Raw genomic sequence first — 19,265 nt, forward strand, 5'->3', positions numbered from 1 at the left:
TCGATTTATTCTGGAATAATTTTTCTGGGTGGTTTTATTCATATTTATGTTAAAAAAGATACGTGTTTAAAGTTTAAAAAATTTAGTTTTAGTGTATTCAATAAATATTTATCCTGTTCAGCCTGAGACCTAAGGTGTGTTTTGGATTTTATCCCCGATATACGATTGAGTTTGAGACCCCTAAACTAGGAGATAATATATTATTAGGTCATATTTGACTCTGCTCTAACATATTTTTTACATAATTCTGCATATTTTGTCACTTTAACAAAGAAGAATATTATGTATGTAAACTATTTTTTTCCTTTAGAAACTTCCAGAATATGTTTTTACTGCTCTAGAACTGTAATAAAAAACATTTTTAGAGATTTAATTTGCCTTTAACAATATAAAGAACAAAAAAATACAATATAAAACTCACTAACATCAAGCGATAGATTCCTGGACAGAAAACACTTTAAAAGATCTAATTCGGCTCAATGGAAGAGAAAGTTGATGCCGTGGCGGTTTGGGAGGAAGAGTCATCGTCGGGGGCGGAGCTACAGAAATGATGGTAGAAGGAAGGGAATGGTGAAAGAGATGCGGAGGTCTAATTATGATGGGGGCTGCACCTGCTGATTTTTAAACATTTTTGATCAATACCAAACACCACATTGCGCCAGTGAGCTCCTCAGATGAGAGTGTTCACATGAACATGAAGTGTGGGAGGAGAACAACTGATGGACTAAAACTAAAAGATTCTTCTGTTTTCTTGCAGCTTCAGAAAATGGATTTTGAAGGTGTTTATCTTTGACCCTCAGCAGAGATGTTTTGGTGTTTTGCGGCGCGCCGCCGCCGCCGCCAGCAGATGCTGCTTCTGTTCCCGCTGCTCTTTGTCTGCTGGCTCTCAGGCCTCACATGTGTGCATGCGTGTGAGGTTGCACGTCAGGTCGAGCTCTCCGCTCCCCCCGGCGTCGTCTTTGCTCAGGAGGAATAAAAAGAAAACCCGATTACATAATGAAATCTTTCATCCGCCGCCAACGCCAGCCTGAATCTCTTTGTGGTCCCTCAACTTCTTGATCAATTCACACTTCATTACAGATGCCAGAATCGATTAGAGGAATACTTTGTTTCAGGACAAATCTTTGCTCTACAGCTTTCTGCTGTTTTTCTTCACAGCCCTCCCAAAAAAAGGTGTAAATTTAGGAAAAAATGTCCTCGATGGAGCCAGTTTTCACATCTCCTGGTCTAAATGTGACGATGAGGAGCTGCAGCAGCAGGAGAGGCTGCACAGCTCTGAAAGCAGACAAAATGACCCCAACCAGGACAGCTCAATGCATGCTGGGTGATCAGTCACTCCACCGACCTCACAGAAAATCTATATTCTCTATTTTTCACAGCTGCAGCGATGAATTTGTGCCTTTGACTCATGAAGAGGGAAAGGATCCAGAACACGCTCAGCCTTTCTCTGGATTTTATTCCAGAAGGAGAACTGGGATTCTTGGAGAAGAGCCGAACATTTTGAGAGAAGATCCAGAGCGGGATTTTCAGAGGGATTTGGAAAATTTAATAATACCTGATTCAAATCTGCTCTCAATAAAGCATCACCTGATTCTGAAATGAAGCGGGATGTTTGGATTCTCTCCACAAAGACTGCGTCTTTCTCCGTCAGCCCAACCCGAAGCAGATCTGAGGGACTTTCTAATGGAATTCTGTCCTGCCTCCTCGGGTTTGAGCTGTCTTCCAGTTTGTAGAAAGGTCCCAGCAGACCTCTGGGCTGTGAGATGTTGATAGTCGGTGTCTGCTCGTCACCCTCGAGACTCCGAGATGCTTTCAAAGACTCCCTCCCTCCTGCTTGATCTTATCCGCTTTCATCTGCTCCTGCTGTAATCGGATAAATGCTTTTTAATGAGCAGAGAGGTCTGTTTGGAGCTGCCTGCTTCGGTTCAGAGCTGCACGTGCACTTCGCCTGATAATTAATGACTCTCATTGATCAGTGGGGGCGGATCAATCTCCTCCCAAACAGCATTTATAAAGCTTCAGTCTCTATGAGAAACTTTAACCGTGTTTTCAAATCAAATTTAACAGCATATCATGTAAAATATGGTTCATTTAAAAAAACGTTGGCATGTTGTTCTTCATGTTTACAGATTTTCTGCGTTCTTTAGGATCTTTCTGACATTACGTGACCCAGTTTTGATGAGTGACTCACGTAGACTGTCAGGTGTTTGTTTGTTCACCTTCAACTCTTTGTACTGTATGTTTAGATGATCGCTTGAGGTAAAAATGCTAAACAATGGTTGAACTGTTTTCTCTATTAATGTTTCATTTAAAACTAAAGTCAATCCATGGTTAGAACATGATTCATTTCCAGTTTTAAACGATGTTTTTTGCTCCTCTTGGTGCATTCTGCTTCACTGAACCAAATGGATCTAAAGATGCTTCAGGCCTGTTTGTCTCCTCAGATGATCTGCGTTCTTGTGTTTAATAAAGAGCACACCAGCTTTGCAGTGTTAAACAACCACCGACTGTATTTGAGAACTGGACTGAGAGATGTTCCAATGATTAGAGGAAGTACCTGCTGGCTCCGAGAAGCTAAAATCCCATAGATTTCTATAGAGAATAGTCAGTCTTGCTCTGATACTTTTTTTTAGCATCTTTTTGATGGTATCAATCAGAGACCTTAATACAAGTAGGTTGTCGATTTTGAAACATTTGATTGACAGATTTTATTTAACCCCATTTCAAGAGGTAAAGCTCTCTTCTGGTGAGAGTGTTTGCCATAGAAATCCTAACTGACCAGTCGGTGCTTACTGATGATGTCTGGCTCCAACATATCCAAAATGACTTAATTTGGTTGGAGCCAGACATAAACCATTTTCTAAACCGAAAACAGTGAAACATTGAATCAATTAACAAAGTTCTGTTAATTTTTATATTCAACATTTTCTGTTTTTATTAAATTCAAACTTTGGGTTTTCTCCATTAAAAAAAACATTTTGATACAAACTAACATTTTTAAATGTAACAAATTAGAGAGCACTTTTTTTAGTTGATACAATTTTTTACTTTTTACTTTTTACAGTGTATGGGTGACATCACACTCACTCAATCCAGTTCTTATACTGTCAATGTTTACAACCAAATCCGGAGTAATGTTTTCTAGAAATCCATCAGGTCTGAATGTGGATTCGGAATCTGGAGGTTCTGATGGAACATTGATTGAATAAGACACTGATAAAACCTGGAAGCATACAAAGCTTACAAAGAAAGCTGAGCCCCACCCGGTCAATCTCTGGGATGTGAAGTATTCAGATGTTTCTACAGTTTTCTGGCTGAGTTGCAGCTCTGAGTGTTAATTCCACCCCTTGGTTGCTACATGTCTTGTTGCATGTTTGGTGAAAACTAGAGTGAAAAAGTTGTGTGATTTACAGCAGTTGATGAAATCAAAGCAGGTGGTTGGTTCTTTGTGTCGTCCACATTATTCTCAGTAACCATAGTAACACCTTCTCTGTCTTTGCTGCCCTGCAGGATCTGAAGTTTGGGGAAGTCTGGTCCTGCTGGAGCGGGGAGCTGTCCGTGGTGCTGACTTCAGTTTGGTCCACAGACAACCTCTGCACAAACTCATGAGCTTGGGCCGCTCCTGATACCTCCTGTTGTCAGCACCGACTCACCACCTCGCCACATCCAAGATGGACGATGACGGGCGCTACCGGGACGGCCGCTCGGACTTCATCCGAGGCGCCAAAGACATTGCCAAAGTTGCCAAGAAGCAGGTCGGCAAAAAGGTGGGACGTGGCGTGGACAAGATGGCCGACGAGTACACCAGGCGCTCCTACAAGCGCTTCGAGGAGGAAGATGATGATGACGACTACGCTGGCGTGCAGGGCGGCGATGGCGGATACTACCGAAACGACAGCCGGGCCAACGACGATGAAGGCCACAGCGATTCCACCGAAGGACACGACGAGGACGATGAGATCTACGAGGGCGAGTACCAGGGCATCCCGAGGGCCGACTCTGTAAAAGCTGGCAGCATGGACGGCGTGGCGGCGGCGCAGGCGCAGCAGTTCAGGGATCTGTCGGCCTATGAAGGCGAGAGGAGGAAAGACCAGGAGGAGCTGGCTCAGCAGTACGAGAGCATCCTCCAGGAGTGCGGCCACGGCAAGTTCCAGTGGACCCTCTACTTTGTCCTGGGACTGGCACTGATGGCGGACGGCGTGGAGATCTTCGTGGTCGGCTTCGTGCTGCCAAGTGCAGAGAAGGACATGTGTCTATCGGAGCCAAACAAGGGCATGCTGGGTAAGCAGTCTACCAAGCGTTCTTTACTGAGCATCTGTGTTCCTGTTTTGGCGCTTCGTATCACTACTCTACATTTGTCTGTTCTTAGCCGTTAATAGTGGGACTGATCTCCCAGAATTCTTTCTTAACTGTGTGCAGAGAAGTTCTGCTGAGAAGCAGCAGAATCTAAAATTAATCTCTTAGATGCTCAAAATACGATGTTTCTGCTCCAGTTCCTGGCTTTTTATTGCTAAAAGAGCCATTTGGTCCAGGTTCTTCTGGACCGAAAGTTAGAAAAATACACTTTATTTATGGTGTTTTAGATCATTAAGCCATTCATTTGTAAAATACAGCTTCAATATGTTCTATAAAATTGAGTTTTTCTATATAACAAATTGAACTTCTTTCACTTTTGACAGCAGTTCATACAAGCTCCTTTCAAAATAAAACATCCTAGGTGTGTCCGAATTTCCTCCCTAACCCCAAACTACTGAAAAAACGATACAGTGCGGGACTATATAGTCCCTTGGATTTTAAAAGGTAATTCGGACACCATGCTCACTACTTTTCTTTTGTTTTTCTAAACATCTGATATGACGTCACCGATTTCACAAAGTCAAAATCAAATAAATATGAACATTTCACGACATTTTATTCACGAATGTGGATGGTTTATTCAAAAATTACATTTAAACATGATTTTTGTACAAAATTATTCAACCGCAATGCATTGTGGTCTATTAATGTGAGCATCAATGCAAGAAACATGAGATTTTCTGTTACTTTGGTGTTCCTTCATCCGTTTTTTCTTTTACTACTGAATAAAAACACATAAAATCCACTTTTTTATCTATTCATGTAAATGCAATAAGATAATGTCACTCTGATGATAAAACACTTTGACTTTAGATTGAACCTTATCTTTCATTTTGATCAGTTAGGCATGTCAAAAATCTAAACACAAATGAATTAGTTAAATAATTAGGTAAATCTGAAAGTTTTTTTGAAGCCAAAGAGCAGCAGTGGAGGGATAAATGGTCACATGGTCACATGCAAGATGCCGCCAGAATCTGTGGCTGGAAGTGGAAATCGTAACTTTAGCGAAAATTTACTAAACTTTAGGAAATCCTTTCAAAATGATATTTTAAACATTTTCAGAACTATCAGCTTCTACGGTTTTAAATGTCAATAAACTGTCACTGTCTAACATCATATAATTTATTTCAAGTCAAAATTAACAAGTGTTCAAATTCAACTATTTCTTCTTTATAAATGAAATGAAAAAATGAACTACACCCGTTTACCTCCCGAAAGCCGGCAAGAAGTGTCGATAAAAGAGAGAAGAAATGGGGAAAAAAGGTCAAAAGCTTAAAATGACATTTTTTTGCGGTAGGGGGAGGGGCTTCCAGCTATTAATTTTCATTCACCATATTTTTCCTCTGTAGCCAGATTCTCTTATTCTTGGATAAAAGAGGCTCATGTTGCTCTGGAGCCTCAGATTTAAACAGAGTTTGTGTGACAGAAACACAATTCAGGCCTTCAAACAGAGACTTGTGGAAAATTAACAGTCAGACGCTGCTACTCCTCGATGATGTCATCAGTAGTCGCTGGTCGGCTGCGTTAGCATGTAGCTACCAGTGCTTGGAAAATACACAACAACAAAAAGTTGTGCTAAAACAAAAAGTCAATACTTACATTTAAATGTCAACTTCTTCTCAGAGCACAGCCATGTGAAGAAATACGTTCCTCCTCGGCGGAGGGATACGCTGCCCGAAGTCACTACCCCATCCCTTAAAAAGAACACTTTCAAGATCCAAATGCCCCTTCAATTGGAGAGTTGGGGAAGAATTCAAATTCAAAGTGTTCCTTTCCAGTTAAGAATGAGCAAATGGGACACGAGGACCATGAAGGTTCGTGTTGACTGAGCGCTAAAGGAACAAAAACGGATCAGGTTCTCCTCCTGACGGCGGATGTCCACATCATCATCATGTCATCAGCTTCACAGCCTGAACGAGAACCAAACGCCTCAAATTCTGGAGAACAAACATAATAAGCTTTAATAATAAGCTTTCAGGTTTCTATGTTTCACTTGATAGCAATTCAGATCATCAAGAGAACACAACCTTTTTATTAAGGTAATTCAAGTTTGTTCAAATGAGAAAAAGTAGCCGACCCTTAGTGGACTGTAAAGCTGCAATCAAGGGTTAATAACTTTAAAAAAAAAATTATTTAAAAGGGACTGGACGCTTTTTTTTTTTTACAATTTCAAATGCAACAGTTGTTGTAATGTCCACAGGCCATCAAGATAATTTGATGGCCTGAACAGCTAAACAGCTAATTTGCAGACCAGAATAAACAAGAAGACTCAAACACCAAAACACAAATTACAGATAATCCAGGGGCATTTCTGGCACTTTTAAGGGAATTCCTCTTTTAGAAATATGTTTGAATTTCTGCACACTGGTGGATTTGCATGTTCTCCTCGTGCATGATCATTTGGATCATTTTTCTGCTGCAGAACTACAGTCCTCTCAGACTTTAACTCAAGAACTCTTGAGAGAAATTCTCTCATCTATAGTTCCATCAGTTTTAGGACCTGAAGCTACAAATCACCCCACACCATGACATCACCGCCACCGTGTCTGACTGTTTGAGTCCAGATATTTGAGTCTAGATGTTTTGAGACTCTTTTCTTCCAGAAATGTCCTCTTGTGTTTCATCAGAAGGTTTGTAGATCTTGTGGATCTTTCTCCTGGAACTCTCCATGGTGCTAGTTTTGTCCAGAAGTCTTTCTGACCGTTGAATCGTGATCTTTGACCTGAGCTGAGTCCAGTGAGGCCTGACCTTCTTTCTATCATCTTCTGCTTGTTTGATGATGAGATTTTTTGGGTTCTTGGACCAATTTGTTCACTGTTTACTCCATGAGTAGATCATACTTTGGTTGCATCATCTCGACAGAAACACATTTATTTATAATTGATTTACATTTTTAATAAAATCTTCCCAGATTAAGCTAACATAAAAAAATATCCTTATGGATTTGATTAGATGTGTTTCTGTCTGTCATGGTGTACGCTTGCTGGATGGATGGATGGATGGATGGATGGATGGGGGTGGGGCGTTGGTGAAAAGCGGCCAGACCGACCTCCATCTCCTCTTCTGTTACGCAACAGGCGTGAGTCATGCCACAGAGCCTCTCCAGTTCATGTTTATTCGCCTCCCATGATTCCCTCTGTCCTCCTGCCTCCTCAGACATCCACGTCCGCCCGCATTTGTCTGTGAAACAGCAGCATCCACACAACGGTGGAGACATGTGGGGGCTGTGAGGGCTCGCAGGATATTAACCCCCCAGCAGCAAAAGGCGTTCCGACCATCCCGAAGAGACGAGTTTGGAGGCGGAAGCAATTACTGCCTTTTTCATTATTACGGCTCCTGATCTCATTTAGAGCCTCAAAATGCAAATATTAGAAGATGTGAGTCCAGAGTGGCAGAAATCCTGATGCTCAAGCTCACAGGTAAACGATTTCCCAGCATTCCCGTCTTCAGGAGGACTTTACGGCTGACCTGCTTCGTCTTCACGCATAATTATATTTCTGTGGCCTTTCAGTGTCGCTAAAAGGTGAACAGATGGGAATAAAAATGATTGGAGAAAATAATTAGAAGATAAAGAAAGCAACACCTGGCTGACTATAAATAGAGCTGTAAAGAATCCTGTGTAACCCAAATAGCTGCAGGTCACCGGTCGCCATTTTCTCCCTGTTGGGGGGGGGGGGTTAGTTTGTGTAATACCGCGCTCTCATCGCAGCGCTCGCCGCATCCATTTTTCAGCTTCAGCTGCTGCACGATCCTGGCAGGGAGAGTCTCCGCTCTCCCCCAGCTAGGAAGCCGTCCAATCCCATTCAAAAAGGCAGGAAAGGGAAAACCAGCTATTTATAGAGCCCCCCGACCCCCTCCTCACCCACACACACTCGTGTTCGTCGTGCATCAACAGCCCTGAAGCCTCGGGGAGTTTTGTCACAGTGCCACTGTCCTCCTCATCCTCCCTGCTCCCCCCTCCGCCTCTTAACTCTTTTATTTTCTCCTCTCTGCCTCCCCCTCCCCCCACTTCCTGTTGGGAGGTATCAGCTGCTCCCTTTCCTCTTTTATCACCTTTTCTCACCTCGTCGTTCGAGAAGAACGAACGAAGCGCCTGACCTTCATTTCTGCTTTGAGGCTGATGGTGATCGAGGAGCTGCTCGTGTCTTTATGGTTCCTCTTTACATGGAGGCCATGATGACGTCCTTAACCCTTTGACGCCGAGCTGTCGTTCTACTGTTGACGTTCTTTAACGTTACCTGTAGTGTTTTAATTATGATTATGACGTTTTTAACCAAAATCTCACAACCTAAATGTCTTAGAAAGCCATTTTTCATGTTGATCTGAAGCCTCTGTTTCCAAAATCTCCTCTGAGGGGGCGTGGCTTTTCGAGCCCCGCCCCTGACTATTATAGCTCTGTGTCTCTCTATCTTCACCACTGCTACATAAAAAGGTCAAATTCCAGCAGATTCTGAAACGGAAGCAGCTTTGTGCTGACTCGTAGCAGTCCGACGGCCATCTCAACTCTTTAGCCCGGTTGTCGCTGGCAACACTTTGCAACAGTATAGTGTTGCCAGTGGCAACAATAGTAAAGTGTTAACGCATTTCACATAAACCAGCGTATTCTAGCAGCTTTGCACCAATTTGGGCGCAAAGATGCAATTCTCCGCATCAGAATACGTTGGACAAACAGAAATTGCATAAACAATCAAATAATTACAGTCGTCCAAAGTGCATGTTATTTCGTGTTAGTGATACCTAAATAAAACGCTCTTTGAAATATAATAATTCATCAAACGTTTACAAATTTATCGTAATTCTAATGGAGAGAAAAGCGGCCTTTTGCATCGGCTTTGCACCAATGTTCAACACTTTACGAAACAGCGCAGTATCACTTCTATCAGATGATGTACGTTGAGGTTTTCTGTGCTTCAGAATCCGCTGGATTTACATTAATTGTGTAAATGGTTGAAAAGTTACGGTTATTTACAGACTGTCAGTGCTGGAGCTAAAGCTTTGGTGTTAAAGAGTTGCTGATATTCTGCAAAAAAAAAAAAAAAAATCTAATAGTTTAATGATTGTCAACAGCTGTTAACATACAATATCTCTGCAGATTTGTCTCTTTTTTGGCTCAAAAGAACCTTTTAAACCCTTTAATGACATTAGATTTCGCTGCCGTCATGAAATAAAACACACTCTTCTTACTTCTTTACTGTAACTCTTTGACCGTTTACACAATTTCTATAATTCCAGAGGATTCTGACGCAGAGAGAAGCAGCTTTGCACTGATTTGCAATTTGACACTAAGCTGCTTTTCTGTTCCTCAGAATCAGTTAGTTTATGTTAAGGATCAAATATCAGTGCAGAGCTGCTTTTCTCCGCCTCAGCATCCATTGGAAACTGTAAAGAGTTATTTTATGTCGGATGTGAGGTCTCTGGTCATAAATGGTTAATATTATTCTTTACAAAAAAGGTTTTGTATTATACTTCTTCACACAGTTCTTGACCTCTGTGCTCAGCTGATCCCTAAAAATCTGTTGATGTTTTCTGTACAGAAGAATCTTTTAACCTTTCTTCGTAATGTCGTCATCTGTAATTATTGAGTGAAGCTCAAAATCTCCGAGCACGTCTGAGGACAATCTAGACTTTCTAGAGAATGCTCCCAAAGTCCGACTTACTCTTAAACCCACAGGCATGTTTCATTTCTCCAGATGAATTTCATATTTCTGTTGAGCTTCATCAGAAGTCTCTGTGCTTCAGTCACTCTTCAAATCGATGATAAATGGGTCATCATTTATCCTGCGTTCAGACCGCACAGAGCGCCAGCTGAGATGATGATGATGATGATGCAGAGACGGGTCAGCTCTGCTGCACTGATGCTCTGCATGGACCCGTCCTGGTTCTGGAGGTTGTCTGTTAGCTGTCAGTCCGTCCACCTTGTTAGTGCTGCAATGCGGCGGCGGTCACTGACTCTGCTCATCATCGCCGTTGCAGCGGCGAGCTTCGGCGTCACTCACAGCTGAGTCTGCTCTGCCAGAGTGGAACAAACTCCTGCTGGGTTTTCCATCGTTTCAGAGCCTTCCATCATTTGAAAAAACGTCTTTTTCATCTTCTCAAAATGCAGAGAATCCTGTGAAAGTCACCTTTGTTCTCAGAGCAAAAAAACAGACCCAGAAAAATGTATTTTATCTAAAAAGAAAGGACTTTTTGTATTTGTTTTATCTCAACTCAGTGTTTTTCCTCAAGATGTGCACAAAGAATTATCAATTTAAGCATTTTACTTTCCTTTTTTGTTTACATAAATGAAAGTAGGCTATTTTTATGCCTCTAAGCAATAGTTGGCTCATATTTGTTAGGGGAAGTGAACAAATACCAAAACATTCTGATGAAATTCTTGCAGAAAACAATTCTTCTCCTCATTTCTGGGTGGTCTGTGATAATGAGAGGCTTGGGAACAGTCTGTCTGGGGTCATTAAAAGGGATAAAATGCAGTGTAAGTATGACTGCGGTGTAATCTGAGAGCAGTTCTGACAACTTCCAGCTTAATAAAAGCAAAATATGTTACAGAAAAGATGATAAATCACCTGCTTCAACTCATGAAGACACACAGGTTCACACACAGACCTCACAGTCTGGGCTCCGTCTCATTTACTCCGAGTGATCGCATCGATATCTTATGCCAGCGAGAGCTCAGAAATAATGTGGATTAGACACCAGTCAGAACTCAGTGCTGAGATGGAGGCTGGGGGCTGGGGGGCGCAGAGAGAGGCAGACTGACCGATGAAGCGCCGGAGTCGTGTTAGCTCTTTAAATCCCAAGGTTAGCATCACAGAAGCTCTTTGTTCTGTTATCAGAACAGATGACATCCAGGCCTCTCCAGAGTAAAACATTTGCCTTTTAGCACAACAAAAGCACAAGTCTACCTTATTTTTACATTTGACTTTGCTTTTATCCTTTTTTGTAGCTTTATCTACTTGTCATCTACAACTAAACCATTTAAAAGTCATGATCTTCATCATAAATCCAGTCAAAACTAGAAATCATTTCTCAACGACTGTTTTATTCACATAAACTTCTAAAGAAAAGGTACGGAACCTGAAAAATGTACTGTCTACAGGACGAAGACTTAACAATGAGAAAGAATCTTTTTGGTACCGTAGTTAGAAGAGTAACGTTTCACCGAGAGGAGACCAAGGAATCCAACATGTCTGGTTCAGGCCCCCTTTTCGTCACTTTTTGACATTTTTGATGTGCCGGCTGTTCCCATTAAATCAGGGGTCCCCCGACTCCGGGCCACGAACCGGTACTGGTCCGAAGGCCGTCTGGTACCAGATCACAGATAGGGAAAGAATGCATACATTAACCAGGGGTCCCCAACCGCGGTATCAGTTCTGCGTCCGGTACAGTGTTCAGTACCGCGTCCCGAGGGTTGGAGTCCCATGATTTAATGGGAACAGCCAGCACGTCAAAAAAACGACGAGTTGGAGACACAGAAAAAGCGTCAAAAAGTGACAGGTAGGGGACCCAACCCATATATGACGAGTTGGTAGTGAGAATGTGTAGAACAATCAGAAACCAAGTTTAGCTTTTGTGTTAAAGTCTTTTTCCAAGATGCGACACATAAGCTAAAGCTGTGTAAAGCCACGTTCACACCGCCCTCTCCAAAGCACGTTCAAACGGTCCCTTCCACACATTCATGCACGTTTTGGGTTTCCTTGTTACACGTATGTTTCTACAACCATTTTTGGACTCTACAAACTCGACTTTGTCCAAACAGCGACTTGGATTGGTAGAGGCATTTGGATGCCGTCCCTCCCTTTTTATTGACTGAAGTACCAACCATTTGAGAATTGATCATGGAGAAGAAATGAACAATCACGGTTTAAGCCAAGCTGGAATTCTGTGACACCTAGATGTTTATTTTATATATCGGAATAGAGCTTTGAAAGAAAAAAACCTGGAGCAAGATTCACCAGATTTACACCACTAAGACATTTCACACCAAATAAGTCTTCCAACTGCACGTGGTAGTAAAAAAAAACAGAGCAAGAAGCCCCTCCCTGCTTGTCCAGTGTGAACACGGAAATGCCTGCTATGTATATAGTTTGAGAATGACCACTATCTGCTGAAACCTCATTAAAGGCTCAAGTATTGACTGTATATGAGAACTGGAGTGGTTGACTCCTCCCCCCTGGTGTTCCAAACAAGAAGTACCTGCAGCCTCCAAGAAGCCAAAATCCCATAGATGTCGATAGAGAAATAAACAGCTGTTACTCAGTCATTCTAGTTGTCAGAATTCTTTCTGACACCTCTTTTTTCACATTCTTGTTAATCCTATTTTTTTTTCTTTTGTGCAAGTTATACAAGTTATAAAATGACCAATCAGATGGCTCACTGAAATCAGGTGGACAAATGTTGAATGTTCAAAACGTTCAAAGCGGTAGGGGTGTGGCTTCCAACAAGCTTACTCCTGATTGGTGAGCGTGGTTGTCATGGGAGCATTGACTCAGAGTGACTCGATCAATCACTGACCAATTTCATTTTTCACACTTTCTCACACTCCGCCCAGTTCTCACATCCAGTCAATGATCACAACCACAAAATATCAGCTCTTAGTCATTCAACTGAACTATTTCATCTTCACTATTTTATCATAGAACTGTGACTGATAGAAAACTGCACTTTTTTGTGGAGCTTTTCCAGGTTCTGCAAAACCTTTTAAAGTCATGGCTCCATTGTACATCCAGTCACACACGGATGGCAGTTTTCATGAAATTCTTGTGAATTCTTCTGATTGTGAGAAATTGTCAAACGTCCAAATTGTCCAAGTTCTCAGGAAATCAGTGCGTAACCATAGTTACCTGCTGAATGTCACAGGCAGACATGCTTAAATGTTTTCCAAAAAGTCTTCATAATTCAATGTTTTTGTTAACGTAAATGATACAATTAATGTAAAAACAAGTTATTTTTTCTGTTTTTTCTACAAAAAAGTATCATTTTCTGCTAATCTCCCTAATGCTACCTTTATTCTGCAAATTATTTTTGTCTCTTTAGAGGATAAAAAAAGCAGAATACTTATAGGATCAACCTGTAATTTGTCTATATATAAATGGAACTTTCATTATATTTTTGGTTTATTTCTAAATGCAGTTGCTATTATTTTCTTCTTTCCAAAGAACGTCATTTCACTCTTTTCACATCCGTCTGCAGCTCAAATACAAAAACTGTATTTTTCTGTGCTTTATAAAAAATATTTCCATTTCACGCCTCATTTACGCAGTAATGGGAGTCCAACAGGAAAGCTTCTTTATCCAGCCTGCTCCCCGTAATCTCCTGGTCCTCATTTGCTGCTTCCTTCCTGTCCTCTTCTGCAGGTCTGATCGTGTACCTGGGCATGATGGTCGGCGCCTTCGTCTGGGGCGGCCTGGCTGACCGTATCGGCCGACGACAGACCCTCCTAATCTCGCTCTCCATCAACAGCGTGTTCGCCTTCTTCTCGTCCTTCGTCCAGGGCTACAGCTCCTTCCTCTTCTGCCGGCTGGCCTCTGGTGTGGGGTAAGGAGGCAGATGAGTCATCGGGCTTAAAACCAGCCAGTCACGACCTCCAAATGCACGCCACCACCCAAAGAAATCTTACGCTCAGATTTTCTTTTTTTTTTAACCTAAAGCTTTCAGAATGATGTCTTTACTGCTGCAGCAGAAATGTCTCCCTCAGCAGATCTGCTCCACATCCTGAAGAGGCTCCACATTTTTTTTTTCTGAAGCTCCACTTAAATAGTCACATTTCAAAAGCTTTGAACATTTTTTTTTTTAAAGTTCATCATTAACCAACAAATCCAGCATCTGCTAAAACTTCTCCATGGTTAAAATCGGCTGTAAAAGTGTTCTAAAGTGGTCTATTAATTAGAATTATTTCGTTTTTAGACAAAATTTTAAAATCCTGTTGTTTTTTAGATCATAGTTTCTGCAGAGCGGCAGGAGTTACTTAAAAATTTGCCTCTGACTTTTGGAGCAGAAGTAAGCCTCTGCTGATATCCCATCATCCCTTTGTTTACACTCTCTCCCCTCACAACTTAACATTAGCAGTGCAGCAGAAATGATGTTGGAGCTGTCCAGACTCGCAGTTTTGAGCAAGACATCAACTCGGACATAAATAATCTATTTGTCTAGAAGTGGATCTATCAGAATGGAGCGGAGCAGGAAGACTTTGGCCCCGCCCAACTTTCTCAAACTGCATCTTTTCATGTGCTCCTGATTCATCGTGATTTAAACAGAGAAATACTCAGAAACAGTTTAATCCCAAGTGTTTTTAATATCATCAGAAAAATGCCTTAAACCCTTTTTTAATAACACGATTTTCATTGGAGTTAAAAGCACAGTAGTTTGTGTCGTAAAGCTCAATCCCATGAAGAGCAGTCACAGTACTCCAGTATGCAGACAGCTTAACAATCAGTTACCTAAAAGTACCCAAATATTACACCAAACATTACACAAACCGCAATTTACGTCATTTATCTCATGACCAAAAATATACCCTAATAGTTTGCAAATTAAGCATTTATTTATTTATTTTATTTTAATTTAATTGCACTTATTTATTTAGGTTTTGTCTTGTTTTCATATATTTATTTAATTTTTGTTTGTTTTTGTTTGAATTATGTTTTATTTTAATTTAATTAAAATAATTGTATTGATATACTTATCTATTAATTTATGTTTTGTTTTGTTTTCATATATATATATTTATATATTGATTTTATTTTGTTTTCTTATTTTTTTTTAGTTTTGTTGGGTTTTATTCTAATTAAAGTAAATTAAACTACATTTAATTTACTTTAATTTGATTTAATTTGAAGGATCTAATACACATTATTTGACTGGTTTTAATGCACTCACTTCACCTTTGGAAGGAAAAAATAAACAACATTTATTTAGACTTTTGACCATCTTAGGTGTCCAGTTTCCGTTGGCGGTACGTGGACGTTGGTGATCCTTTTGCCTCAACCTCTTCAAAAGTTTTCCAGCTTGGTCTCACAGGAGTATAATAATAATGTCATCAGTCATCGGAATGATCAGACTCTGTCAGGAAAACATCTGGACTCATCCTTTGAAGAACTGTTCTGCTGAGATTTCTTCCTAATTTTCCATTTTTCCTCCTCACTGTCTCCGTTTGCTAGTTCAGTGTGAGATTAAACTGAGATCCTTTTGATTAATCTGTTATTCACCACATAACGACTTTACTTGATATATAATGAGGACTTTTATAACAATCTGGACTGAGAGGTTTTAATAATAAATTCATTTTTTAAAATAAACTGAAATTAACTGAAACTCCTTAAAAGAGGGTTGTTCCCTATATAATCAGGTGTATATATAATTCACATTAATGTTTTATTGTATTTATGATTATTCTGTTCTCAATTTCATTCATGGATTAAAATAATTACGATTCTTTCAAATTTTGTTTCAGCAGTTCAACATTTTTGGGTCTAACTACCATTTACCTTTTACTTCTTGTTAGTTTCTCTTCTTCCTTCCTTTGAAGAGCTAATTTGTCGTTCTCTAAATTCATTGTCTTCTTTTATCCTTTCATTTGTCTGTAACTCCACAGAATCGGCGGCTCCATCCCGATCGTGTTCTCCTATTACTCTGAGTTCCTGGCCCAGGAGAAGCGAGGCGAGCATCTGAGCTGGCTCTGCATGTTCTGGATGATCGGTGGCATCTACGCCTCGGCCATGGCGTGGGCCATCATCCCTCACTACGGTGAGCCTCGCAGCCAGGCGGCTCGGTCAGATGTCCTCACAGATGGATGACAAACATCTCCCCTCCCCGTTCAGGCTGGAGTTTCCAGATGGGCTCGGCCTATCAGTTCCACAGCTGGCGCGTCTTTGTGTTGGTGTGTGCCTTCCCCTCCGTGGCGGCCATATCTGCCCTCTCCACCATGCCCGAGAGCCCCCGCTTCTACCTGGAGGTCGGCCTGACAGCTCGCAGCCAAACTCACACCTGCAGATTTTTTATTTACATGAACTGAATGCAAAAACAGCCCAGAGACAGGAAGCTGTCAGCACAGTTTCACAGTAAAAGCACTGATTTTCCAGAGGGCTTCTAGGTAAAAATGCACCTTTTATATTCTCATCTTAAGCATCAGTTTGATTTTTTTTTCAGAATGGGAAACACGACGAGGCGTGGATGATTCTGAAGCAGGTCCATGACACCAACATGAGGGCTAAAGGATGCCCAGAGAGGGTCTTCTCTGTAAGTCGCAAATCCTAAGAAGCCTAAATGAACATTTTATTGGAAAAGCAAAATGCATTCTGACAGAAAACTAAAATAAAATCCGCTTCTCGTTGCATAAAAACGAACTGTTTTCCTTCAGTGATCCATTTGCATCTGTGCTTAAAGAGTTTCTAAAGTGTCTGAAAATGTCTGCAGCTGTGGGTGTCAGAACCTGACCCTCGTCTTACTGCAGGTTTTTAATCTCTCTGCATACATTTTCTCTCAAAAATGTCATAAATGCTCATTTTGAGCCCATTAGCGACTGTTTTCAGTCGAGTTTGTGTGATTCACAAAAGGTTTTATCTCAGTGGGCTCCGACAGCTCACACAATTGGACTCAAAACTAAGAGAGAAAAATGCAAATTAGCTGCAGGCTCCATCTGTAATCAAATTGAATTTGTCATTTTTTTGAAGCCAAGACAGTTTTTTTTGCCGTTCAGAGATTCAAAAAGATGGTAAAATGCAGGAAAGTTATTTAAAAATTAGAAAAGTTGCATTACCTACAATAATGTTAGTGTGAATGTTTTTTTTTTTTTTCACTGAGGATGCTAAAGCTGTTTGGTTAAAATGCTGAATTCTTTATTTGCTGAATGATGTCCTGAATGTGCTGAACGTTTTGATACCAAATTTGCACGATTTGCAAAAACTGAAGTAAAATTTTTAAAAATTATTGAACAATTTGCATAAATTGCATAAAATCTCAAAAACTGTAAAATGTACGAATACTAAAATTACAAGCATGAATGTCCCATATGTGCCTAATGTTTTGACACCAATATTGATCAAAAGTGCATAAAGTTTTTAAAAGTATTTTAAATATTCCCATTCATTTTCAATTAGGCTTGTAAATGTATATAAATTTGCGGAATATCTTGAAAACCATAAAATGTATGACTACCAAAAGTACAAGCATGAATGTCCTGAACGTGCCTAACATTGTGATACCAATATTGTATATGTTTCAAAAGTGCAAAAATATTTTTAGGGATTTGAAATTTCCTATTGACTTGGAATAGGGCTAAAAAATTGCATAAATTGTGTAATATCTTAAAAACTGTGAAGTGTACAAATGCCAAAAGTACAAGCATGAATTTCCTGAATGTGCTGAATATTTTTGATACCAAGATTTCATAAGTTTCAAAAGTGAACAACATTTTTTTAGGGATTTGAAAAATTTCCGATAGACTTAGAATAGGCCTAAAAAATAGCATTTGCATAACATCTGGAAAACCGTAAAATTTTCAAATCCATAAGTACAAGCACTCTTCTCCTGAACGTTTGATATCAAGATTAAATAAAATGCTGAAAGTGTGGTTAAAATTTTACATTCCAAAAAAATCATGTGGAAGATGACATAAACTATAATAATAAATACAAACAGGATCACTATAGTATAAATGCTTTCCAAGGATTCACACAATAAAACACAAAAAACGTATGTAAATAATGACAGATAGATTCAACATTTACAAATGTAAAGCGGTAAAGTACTAAAATAACCTATAAATGTCCCTAAACATAGAAACTTGGTTCACTGCTGCTATGGAAATATCACACTTATGGAGATCAACATTTTGTCTAAAAATGAACTCAAAAGCTTTCAAAATAAAAGCAGACTCAGTCTTCTAGTGTTAAACAGGCGCTGAACTCTCTGCTTCTGCCCTTTGAGGTGACCACCATCAAAACAGTGAAGCCCATGGACGAGCTGGTGAACATGGGCGACGGTGCCGCCTGGCACCAGAAGTGGAGGATAAAGCTCACCACTCTGTTCCACCAGGTAAGCAGCTCTGACGGTTTTTATTTGTCTTTTTACTGAAGCTGTTTGTACGTCCCCGTGGATGGAGTCTGATTCTTCTGTTTGTCTGCTGCTGGGCTGTGTTTACTTCTCTCTAGGAGGAAAGTGTTTTCCTCTTTCAGCTGAAGAACAAAGCAGTTGTCTGCAGTCTGTTTGCTGTTTATCCGACTGTGTTTTCTTCCCGCTGTGCCTCCGGGTTTTCTGTGTTTTCCTAGGTGTGGAATAATTTCCTGACCATTTTCTCCCCGGAATATCGCCGCACCACCTACATGATGATGGCTGTCTGGTTTTCCATGTCCTTCAGGTAGGAGAACGCAGGAGTGATCTGGGCATTTTGACACAAAAGAAGCCGTCAGATGTAGATCACAAAACACTGACTTGATACCAAATATCAAAATCAACCAGCCGTACATTCAGATGACTTAATACTGATTTAAGACAAAAGTAATGTGGTCAGGGTCAGCACATGGCAAAATTCTTCATGCTTTTTTTTATACCATCATTTGAAATATATATATATATATATATAGAGAGAGAGAGATATTTATATACATATTAGGGCTATGAATGTCGATGCATTAATACGTGCAATTAATAAAACATTATTAAATCTTTAATATCAGTCGTCCTCCACTCCATTGTCTAAAATGAACGTAAACTTATTTTTCTGTGATTGAGATTTTATTAAATTAAAGAGATAATGCAGCATTTTATTTGTAGTTTTTGAACCAAACCGATCTTCTATTTTAATAAATTAGGCGGAGAATAAACGTCTTTCTGAAGGCTGCAGAGCAGCAGGTGGGTGGCGGAGCGAAACGGAGCTGTCTGTTGGTAGAAATCTAACGAGGAAACCAATCATT

At 40.3% G+C, this 19,265-nt stretch overlaps 1 protein-coding gene across 1 annotated transcript in view; it reads left to right on the forward strand.

Moving 5' to 3' along the window:
- Positions 1 to 19,265, forward strand: part of sv2a (synaptic vesicle glycoprotein 2A) — a 40,779-nt gene that overhangs the window by 10,378 nt on the left and 11,136 nt on the right. Inside the window, exons 2-8 of the mRNA XM_024258204.2 lie at positions 3,511 to 4,281; positions 13,710 to 13,890; positions 15,947 to 16,098; positions 16,173 to 16,306; positions 16,501 to 16,590; positions 18,280 to 18,387; positions 18,621 to 18,709. Of these exons, the coding sequence (XP_024113972.1) occupies positions 3,672 to 4,281; positions 13,710 to 13,890; positions 15,947 to 16,098; positions 16,173 to 16,306; positions 16,501 to 16,590; positions 18,280 to 18,387; positions 18,621 to 18,709 (1,364 nt within the window). The 5' untranslated portion in view covers positions 3,511 to 3,671. The remainder of the gene's footprint in view (positions 1 to 3,510; positions 4,282 to 13,709; positions 13,891 to 15,946; positions 16,099 to 16,172; positions 16,307 to 16,500; positions 16,591 to 18,279; positions 18,388 to 18,620; positions 18,710 to 19,265) is intronic.

Source organism: Oryzias melastigma, linkage group LG16 (genome assembly GCF_002922805.2).
Source record: "Oryzias melastigma strain HK-1 linkage group LG16, ASM292280v2, whole genome shotgun sequence".
Taxonomy (NCBI): domain Eukaryota; kingdom Metazoa; phylum Chordata; class Actinopteri; order Beloniformes; family Adrianichthyidae; genus Oryzias; species Oryzias melastigma.